Source organism: Boleophthalmus pectinirostris, unplaced genomic scaffold (genome assembly GCF_026225935.1).
Source record: "Boleophthalmus pectinirostris isolate CB_2022bp ecotype Guang Dong unplaced genomic scaffold, ASM2622593v1 HiC_scaffold_19, whole genome shotgun sequence".
NCBI lineage: Eukaryota > Metazoa > Chordata > Actinopteri > Gobiiformes > Gobiidae > Boleophthalmus > Boleophthalmus pectinirostris.
Window position 1 is genome coordinate 45,373,023 of NW_026571140.1, and position 10,000 is coordinate 45,383,022.

Sequence of the window (10,000 nt, forward strand, 5' to 3'; positions counted from 1 at the left end):
CAGAAGAACATCAGAACATCAGAAGAACATCAGAACATCAGAACATCAGAAGAACATCACAGAACATCAGAAGAACATCAGAACATCACAGAACATCAGAACATCAGAACATCAGAAGAACATCAGAGAACATCACAGAACATCAGAACATCACAGAACATCAGAACATCAGTCACATCACAGGAACATTCAGTAGAAGACCATGGTTTAGTCCTGGTTTAGACCTTCCTGGTTTAGTCCTGGTTTAGTCCTGGTTTAGACCTGGTTTAGTCCTGGTTTAGTCCTGGTTTAGTCCTGGTTTAGTCCTGGTTTAGACCTGGTTTAGACCTGGTTTAGTCCTGGTTTAGTCCTGGTTTTAGTCCTGGTTAGTCCTGGTTTAGACCTGGTTTAGACCTGGTTAGACCTGGTTTAGTCCTGGTTTAGTCCTGGTTTAGTCCTGGTTTAGACCTGGTTTAGACCTGGTTTAGTCCTGGTTTAGTCCTGGTTTAGTCCTGGTGTTACGGCCCCAGGCCTTAGTTCTAATATTTCTGCAGAGTTCTCTTGATTCCTGCTGCACGAGCCCTGGTCTGTGATTGGTGGGGCAAGTCCACGCCCACTTCACCTGCAGCCACCTCCCCCTATTTAAGGAGATGACCAGCACCTGTTCGGGGCTGCTGGCCTTGGTGGCCAGTCTGCCATATTGTTTTGTGTGTGTGTGTAGTTTTAGTTTTGTGCCTTTTTTGATTTGGTCACTCGATTCTGTTTGTGGGTTTATGTGGTTTAATTTGGGGAACTTGTGTTTTAGTTTAGTCTGTGTCCCTAAGTTTTACCACTCGTTTTTGTGTAAGTCTGCGTGACCCCTTTTCTGGCACAAAACTCAGTTTATTCTGTTGTTCTGTTTCTTAGTTTCGGTTGTTGTCTGTATATTTTTAGTGTTTTGTTAATTTACCTTTACATTCCTGTTAATTAAACATTACTTAATTTATTCCATTTTACATCTTGGTTTTATTTTTGTTACTTCCCTCACCCCAAACGAGCTGGGTCGTAACACCTGGTTTAGACCTGGTTCAGTCCTGGTTTAGACCTGGTTTAGTTTAGTTCCTGGTTTAGACCTGGTTTAGACCTGGTTTAGTCCTGTTTAGACCTGGTTAGTCCTGGTTTAGACTGTTTGGTTTAGACCTGGTTTAGTCTGGTTTACTGGTTTAGACCTGGTTTAGTCTGGTTTAGACCTGGTTTAGTCCTGGTTTAGACCTGGTTTAGACCTGGTTTAGTCCTGGTTTAGTCCTGGTTTAGTCCTGGTTTAGTCCTGGTTTAGTCCTGGTTTAGTCCTGGTTTATCCTGGTTTAGTCCTGGTTTAGACCTGGTTTTAGTCCTGGTTTAGTCCTGGTTTAGTCCTGGTTCAGTCCTGGTTTAGACCTGGTTCAGTCCTGGTTTAGTCCTGGTTTAGTCCTGGTTTAGTCCTGGTTTAGTCCTGGTTTAGTCCTGGTTCAGTCCTGGTTTAGACCTGGTTTAGTCCTAGTCCTGGTTTAGTCCTGGTTTAGTCCTGTTTTAGTCCTGGTTTAGTCCTGGTTCAGTCCTGGTTTAGACCTGGTTCAGTCCTGGTTTAGTCCTGGTTTAGTCCTGGTTTAGACCTGGTTTAGTCCTGGTTTAGTCCTGGTTTAGTCCTGGTTTAGTCCTGGTTCAGTCCTGGTTTAGACCTGGTTTAGTCCTGGTTTAGACCTGGTTTAGTCCTGGTTTAGTCCTGGTTTAGTCCTGGTTCAGTCCTGGTTTAGACCTGGTTCAGTCCTGGTTTAGTCCTGGTTTAGTCCTGGTTTAGTCCTGGTTTAGTCCTGGTTTAGTCCTGGTTTAGACCTGGTTCAGTCCTGGTTTAGTTCCTGGTTTAGTCCTGGTTTAGTCCTGGTTTAGACCTGGTTTAGTCCTGGTTTAGTCCTGGTTTAGTCCTGGTTTAGTCCTGGTTAGTCCTGGTTTAGTCCTGGTTTAGTCCTGGTTCAGTCCTGGTTTAGACCTGGTTTAGTCCTGGTTTAGTCCTGGTTTAGTCCTGGTTTAGTCCTGGTTAGGTCCTGGTTTAGTCCTGGTTTAGTCCTGGTTAGTCCTGGTTAGTCCTGGTTTAGTCTGGTTTAGTCCTGGTTTAGTCCCTGGTTTAGTCCTGGTTTAGTCCTGGTTTAGTCCTGGTTTAGTCCTGGTTTAGTCCTGGTTCAGTCCTGGTTTAGTCCTGGTTCAGTCCTGGTTTAGTCCTGGTTTAGTCCTGGTTTAGTCCTGGTTTAGTCCTGGTTTAGTCCTGGTTTAGACCTGGTTTAGTCCTGGTTTAGTCCTGGTTTAGTCCTGGTTTAGTCCTCCTGGTTTAGTCCTGGTTTAGTCCTGGTTTAGTCCTGGTTTGGTTAGTCCTGGTTTCCTAGACCTGTTCAGTCCTGGTTTAGTTCTGGTTTAGTTCTGGTTTAGTCCTGTTTAGACCTGGTTTAGTCCTGGTGGTTTGTCCTGGTTTAGTCCTGGTTTAGTCCTGGTTCAGTCCTGGTTTAGTCCTGGTTCAGTCCTGGTTTAGTCCTGGTTTAGTCCTGGTTTAGTCCTGGTTTAGTCCTGGTTCAGTCCTGGTTCAGTCCTGGTTTAGTCCTGGTTTAGTCCTGGTTAGTCCTGGTTTAGTCCTGGTTTAGTCCTGGTTTAGTCCTGGTTTAGTCCTGGTTCAGTACCGGTTTGAGCAGGATGAAGGTCTGGGCGAGCAGGTTGCTGAGGAAGTGGTCGTGGGAAAGTCTGATGCTCTCGAAATCTCGAGTCGAGTTGATCTGAGTCAGAAGCTGCGAGAACTGAGACTCCAACACGTCCACCTGAAAGTACAAGTACTGCATCAAGTACTGCATCAAGTACTGCATCAAGTACTGCATCAAGTACTGCATCAAGTACCTCAGTAGTAGTAATAGTAGTAGCACCTGTAGGTAGTACTGTAGTAGTAGTAGTTGTAGTACCTGTAGGTAGTACTGTAGTAGTACTAGTAGTACCTGTAGGTAGTACTGTAGTAGTACCTGTAGGTAGTACTGTAGTAGTACCTGTAGGTAGTACTGTAGTAGTAGTAGTAGTAGTACCTGTAGGTAGTACTGTAGTAGTACTAGTAGTACCTGTAGGTAGTACTGTAGTAGTACCTGTAGGTAGTACTGTAGTAGTACCTGTAGGTAGTACTGTAGTAGTACCTGTAGGTAGTACTGTAGTAGTACCTGTAGGTAGTACTGTAGTAGTACTGTAGTATACTGTAGTAGTAGTAGTAGCACCTGTAGGTGGTACTGTAGTAGTAGTAGTTGTAGAACCTGTAGGTAGTACTGTAGTAGTACCTGTAGGTAGTACTGTAGTAGTAGTAGTACTTGTAGGTAGTACTGTAGTAGTAGTAGTAGTAGTAGTAGTAGTAGTACCTGTAGTAGTAGTAGTAGTACCTGTAGTAGTAGTAGTAGTAGTAGTACCTGTAGTAGTAGTAGTAGTCAATCAATCAATCAATCAAACTTTATTTGTATAGCACTTTTCATATATTTGAAATGTAGCACAAAGTGCTTCACATGCAACAGAAACATTTTTAATACATTAATTAACCCCCCCCCCCCCATACCACAATTTAAACAGAAACATAAAAACTAAAAAACTAATAAACATAAAGCTCTTAAAAGTTATAGTAAAAATTAAAAGTGTATAGCTAAGACCAGATGGAGACAAAATAAAATAGTAATGATAATTTAATTTAAAACTACCATAATAATAACAATAATAATGATAATTTAAGTTAAAACAGGTAAAAGTTTCAGTTAAAAGCTAAATTAAAAAGATATGTTTTAAGTTTACTTTTAAAAATATGAACACTCGCAGCGGACCTCAGATCCTCAGGTCAGACTGTTCCACAGACGGGGGCCGTAAAAGCTAAAAGACGCCTCACCGTGAGTTTTAGTCTGGACTCTTGGGACAGTTAAAAGACGAGACCTGAGGACCTGAGAGTCCGAGAGGGCTCATATGATAAAAGCAGATCAGATAAATAAAATAGGACTAAGACCATTAAGAGCTTTATAAACCAATAAAAGAACTTTAAAATCTATCCTGAAGCTCACAGGAGCCAGTGCAGAGACTTCAGTACTGGGGTGATGTGCTCTCGCTTCCCTGGTCCTCGTCAGCAGCTGCAGAGTTTTGGAGGAGCTGCAATGGAGCTGTAGATTTCTTTGGAAGACCAGAAAGGAGAACATTACAGTAATCAACGCGATTTGTAATAAAAGCATGTATTTAAGTCTCTGCACTGGCTTGAGAAAGAAAAGGTCTGACTCTGGCAATATTTTTTAGATGATAAAAACCAGATTTAGTGATGGACCTGATGTGTGGCTCAAAGCTAAGCTCACTGTCAAGAATAACTCCTAAACTCTTGACCCTCTCACAGGGTTCAGTGAGGAGGTTTGGAGCTCAGCTTTGAGTCTCTCTCTCTGAGCTTCAGGACCAATAATTAAAACCTCAGTTTTGCCCTGGTTGAGCTGGAGGAAGTTTGCTGCCATCCAGGACTTAATATCTAAAATGCAGTTAAAAAGGGCATCGATCAGGCTCAGGTCATCAGGAGACACGGTGATATAGAGCTGGTATCATCAGCGTAGCTATGAAAGTTAACACCGTGTCTCCTGATGACCTGTCCTAGTGGCAGCATGTAAAGGTTAAAAAGGGTTGGACCTAAAATTGAGCCTTGGGGAACACCATACTCCATTTTACATTTTGCGGAGGAGTGTTCCCCAAGACTAACATAAAAATCCCTGTTTGTTAAAAATGATTTGAACCAGTTAAAAACAGATCCAGAGAGACCGACTGCATAATGTATCTATCTAATAAAATCCAGTGGTCGACAGTGTCAAATGCTGCCGTGAGATCCAACAGCACCAGGACTGACAGGTTTTTCTTGTCTAAGTTGGATCTTATATCATTAAGAATCTTTAATAATGCAGTCTCTGTGCTATGCTGAACTCTAAAGCCAGATTGATAAATTTCAAAAATATTGTTAGAAATCATAAAATCACTAACCTGGTTAAAAACAATTTTTTCTAAAATTTTGCTTAAAAACGGCAGATTTGACACAGGTCTGTAATTACTGAGCAGGGAGGAGTCCAAGTTATCCTTTTTAAGCAGAGGTTTGACCATGGCAGTTTTAAGTGCTGTAGGAAAAACCCCTGTCTGCAGCGAAAAATTTACAATGTTAAGAACTTCTTGGGCTAAAAAATTTAAAACTGATTTAAAAAGCGATGTAGGAATAGGATCTAAAAAACAGGTGGCTGGTTTTAATTGTAAAATAATTTTGTTAAGAGTCGTAGCATCAACCAGGGCAAAACTATCAAGTGTGTTTGATAAAACCAAAGGACTTGTATTACAGACAATGCCTGGTTGGATCTGTTGCAGGTCAGCTCTAATCGACTGAATTTTACTGCTGAAATAGGTCAGAAAATCCTCACAGTTTGGCATGTTGGCTGGTTCATTCCAGTTACAAACAGGGTCGATAACGGAACTAATAGTGGAAAATAGCATCCTAGGATTATTTATGTTGTTATGTATGAGTTGAGAGAGATATGCTTGTCTTTCACATTTAATGCTATTGTTGTATTTTCTCATATGTTCACGATAAATTTCATAGTTTATTGTAATTTTATTCTTGCGCCATTTTCTTTCTGCTTTCCTACAATTTTGCTTTAGTTGTCTTGTTTTTTCATTTATCCAAGGAGACTTTTTTGTCTTCACATTTTTCACTTTTAGCGGTGCTACAGCATCAAGAGCAGATTTTAGTTTATTATTAAAATATTCTACAATATGATCGCATGAAGATGGTAAAATAGGGGTTGGAGTGTTGTTTAGTATTTCTGTAAAGTTTGTTGTAACTTCAGCAGTAATGCAGCGTTTTCTGACAATGCATTCAGATATGGGGGGTTGCTCAATTGTTATATTAAAAAATACACAGGCATGGTCTGAAAATCCCACGTCCACAACAGAGGCCAATGTTTACTGATATTCCATAGGAAATTACTAAATCTAATATACGGCCTCTGTTGTGGGTGGGCTGTGAAACATTTTGTTTAAAATTCATACAGTTTAAAAGGTTTAAAAACTCTGTTGCTAGTGAGTCTGATTTGATATCAATGTGTAAATTAAAATCACCTACAATTATAATTCTATTGTAATTTGAATGAGCAATGGACAGGAGGTCTGAGAAATCTGCCATGAAAGAGGAGGAATGTTTGGGCGGGCGGTAAATACATATAAAGAGAATGGAGGGGTTTGTTAAGGCCAAGGAGTGATGCTCAAATGAAGGGTATTGATTAAAATAAATATTTTTGAAATTATGTTTGGCACAAAAGATTGTAGCTGTACCACCACCTCTTTTATCAAGGCGAGAGGAATATGAATAGCTATAATTAGGAGGTGTGGTTTCGTTTAGTGTTACGGCTCCATCTGTGCCTGTCCATGTCTCTGTTAAAAACATACAATCAAGAGGCCGATCTACAATCATGTCATTAATTATAAAGGATTTATTTGCCAAAGATCTAACGTTTAAAAGTCCCATATTAAAAGTCAGTGGTGCTTTTTTCATTGTATTAACATGAGCAATTAAAATATTATTCCGATTGATAGATCTAGGTTTCATATGTTTCTTGGTTTGATAAGGTCTAGTTATATGGACTGGGATATCATGTATACGTGTAAATGATCCGGCTAGCAGAGGTGGTGATCCAGCTGGCGTTGGTGGTGATAGAGTTAGCAGAGGTGGTGACCCAGCCCGTTCAGTTTGGTGCTGTTCCAATGGCGACAGGGAGGGGGAGCTAATCTGAGACCAGCAGTGCGTTGGAAGGTCTGAGGATGAGGTAGCTGGGCGGGGTGTGGGTGTGTAGGAAGTAAACAGTCATTCACGTGCGGGTACAGTAGCGGGCACACTTACCAGGTTGTGGACAGCGTAGACCATGTAGTTTTTAAGCAGACGGCTTCCGCGTCTATTTAGGTGTAAGCCGTCTACCCTGTAGTGTGAGGGGCGGTCCCAGAACAGATTAAAATTGTCAATGAAGTTGATGAGGTGGGACCTGCAGACGGAGCTGAGCAGCTGTTTAAATGAAGGGTCCTATCGAGTCGCTCAGCTCCGTGATACAGAGTGGGAATGGGACCAGAGATGAACACGGATATGCCTTGAGTAGTCCACGGTTTCAGAACATTGAAAAGATCCTCAAAATCCCTTTTTGTGTTCTCTAATTTCTCACGTGACATGTCATTTGTCCCCACATGAACTATGATTCTATAGATTGTAGAGGGCATGGATTGGAGCAGGTCAGGAAGTTTGCTCACAATCTGAGACACCGTGGCTCCAGGAAAACAGTGTGTAATGGCATTAAAATAGCGAACATGCCGGATTATTGAATCGCCGATGATAATTGTTTTGGGGGGAAACAGTGGCTGTGGCTGAAGACCAGTTTGTGGGCCTGTGAGGTGTGGATCATCACCGTGTGAAGAGGACCGAGAGGAGACGGGGGCCTCGGAGTGAGGAGCCGGGCCAGGTACCGACCCATCGGCAGTGCACTCCTGCTCCAGAGGCGCCTCCTCGGCCAGGGGCACCGGTCGCGCCGCAGCTTGTCGTAACCGTGGATCCACCGGAGGCCTCAGAGGATTCTTAGACAAGATCCCCGGTTGGGCAGCAGCTTGTTGTAGCCGTGGCTCCACCGGTGACCTCATCGCCATCGGCTGTGCCGCGGTTTGGGACCGTGATACCACCGAAGGCGGAGAATGTGCGCGCAGCGAGGAGTGGAGCGGCAGAGCCGGGGCAGCAACCTGAGAACCACCGGATCGTCTCAAAACAGCCTCTTTTAAGATTTTTTCGTCTGGATGATGATTTAGCGCGCTGTACGGTTGACTTGTGGGGACTTATGGACTGAGAGGACAGGGGAGCAGTGGCCACTGGATATACCGGAGCATCGTTTGTAGTAGCCTGAAGTGGGCTTGCGTCCCTTGAGACTGGGACCTTACTGTGGAGAGCGGGGAAATCGGTAGAAGAGTCCAGATTGGGGGGTGCCTGAACCGGAGCGGGAGAAGCAGGTGAGTCCGATGTCAGCACAGAGAAACGGTTTGTAAGGTTAAGTCGGAGGGGGATTTCAGATGTACGACTTCTGTCGTTATTACATAATACGGAAGCATCGCGAGGCAACGGGGAATGCGGGGTTGAGCAGGTGGGACGGGACGTGGCCTGTGGGTCCCATACTATTGTGTCCATGAGGGCGCTGTTGAGTAAGGCTATGCGTTTATGTTGTCCTGTGGCAACATCCATTAGTTTAGCGATTATTTCATCCTTTTCCTTAAGTTCAGTGGATAGTCGCTGGATCTGTGCTTCTAGATGTGTGAATGTTTTGCCATCGTTGTCTGGATTTAAGGGGGATTGTCTTTCTCCCGGTGCCATGGCTGACAGTGGTAGGCCACTCGGCCTTAGGATTTCAAAACGAGCCAATAGAGCGTCTTAAGAGTGATAAAATAGCTTGGTATGCTATAAAAACTGCTTAGTAATTGTAGTAATCCAATATATGCAAAAAACTCCAGGCAGATTAGTCCAGATGATAGTTTGTAACAGACAGATGTGAGGCCTGCTCAGACAGTTCGACAGTAGTAGTAGTAGTAGTAGTAGTACCTGTAGGTAGTACTGCAGTAGTACCTGTAGGTAGTACTGCAGTAGTAGTAGTAGTAGTAGTAGTACCTGTAGGTAGTACTGTAGTAGTAGTAGTAGTAGTAGTAGTAGTAGTAGTAGTAGTAGTAGTAGTAGTAGTAGTAGTAGTACCTGTAGGTAGTACTGTAGTAGTAGTAGTAGTAGTAGTACCTGTAGGTAGTACTGTAGTAGTAGTAGTAGTAGTACCTGTAGGTAGTACTGTAGTAGTAGTAGTAGTAGTACCTGTAGGTAGTACTGTAGTTGTAGTAGTAGTAGTAGTAGTAGTAGTAGTAGTAGTAGTAGTAGTAGTAGTAGTAGTACCTGTAGGTAGTACTGTGGTAGTAGTAGTACCTGTAGGTAGTACTGTAGTAGTAGTAGTAGTAGTAGTAGTACCTGTAGGTAGTACTGCAGGTTGTCGATGAGAAAGGCCATGTGGTTCCGGAGTCTCCATTGGGGGGCGTCGGTTTGACTCGACTTCAGGTTTTTCCTCTGCATCTGCAACACAAGTACTGCATTTAACCTGAGTATTGCAGTATCTGTAGTACTCATTTAACCTGAGTACTGCAGTATCTGAAGTAGTTGTAAAAGATTTCAGTTTGTCCAAAGGTGGAAGTAAAAGTTTAAAGACCAACTGGACGAAATAAGCAGGAGAAATTTATTTACATCAATAAAACTGGAAAAGTGAACAGTGTTGATTTCAGAGTGAGCGGTGTTGATTTCAAAAGTGAACACTGTTAATTTCAACAGTGAACAGTGTTGATTTCAGAGTGAACAGTGTTGATTTCAGAGTGAACACAGTGTTGATTTCAGAGTGAACAGTGTTGATTTCAAAAGTGAACACTGTTGATTTCAAAAGTGAACACTGTTGATTTCAAAAGTGAACACTGTTGATTTCAAAAGTGAACACTGTTGATTTCAGAGTGAGCGGTGCTGATTTCAAAAGTGAACACTGTTAATTTCAACAGTGAACAGTGTTGAGTTCAGAGTGAACACAGTGTTGATTTCAGAGTGAACAGTGTTGATTTCAAAAGTGAACACTGTTGATTTCAAAAGTGAACACTGTTGATTTCAAAAGTGAATACTGTTGATTTCAAAAGTGAATACTGTTGATTTCAAAAGTGAACACTGTTGATTTCAGATTGAACAGTGCTGACTTCAGAGTGAACACTGTTGATTTCAGAGTGAACACTGTTGATTTCAAAAGTGAACTGTGTTGATTTCAGAGTGAACACTGTTGATTTCAAAAATGAACAGTGTTGATTTCAGAGTGAACACTGTTGATTTCAAAAGTGAACAGTGTGGATTTCAGAGTGAACAGTGTTGATTTCAAAAGTAAACAGTATGATTTCAGAGTGAACA

General features: G+C 42.3%; 1 protein-coding gene across 1 annotated transcript in view; it reads right to left on the reverse strand.

The window, feature by feature from the left end:
* tubgcp4 (tubulin, gamma complex associated protein 4) overlaps positions 1 to 10,000 on the reverse strand; it is a 33,771-nt gene that overhangs the window by 11,264 nt on the left and 12,507 nt on the right. Inside the window, exons 15-16 of the mRNA XM_055154916.1 lie at positions 9,035 to 9,136; positions 2,655 to 2,798 (exon numbers count right to left, since the gene is read on the reverse strand). Coding sequence (XP_055010891.1) covers positions 2,655 to 2,798; positions 9,035 to 9,136 — 246 coding nt within the window. The remainder of the gene's footprint in view (positions 1 to 2,654; positions 2,799 to 9,034; positions 9,137 to 10,000) is intronic.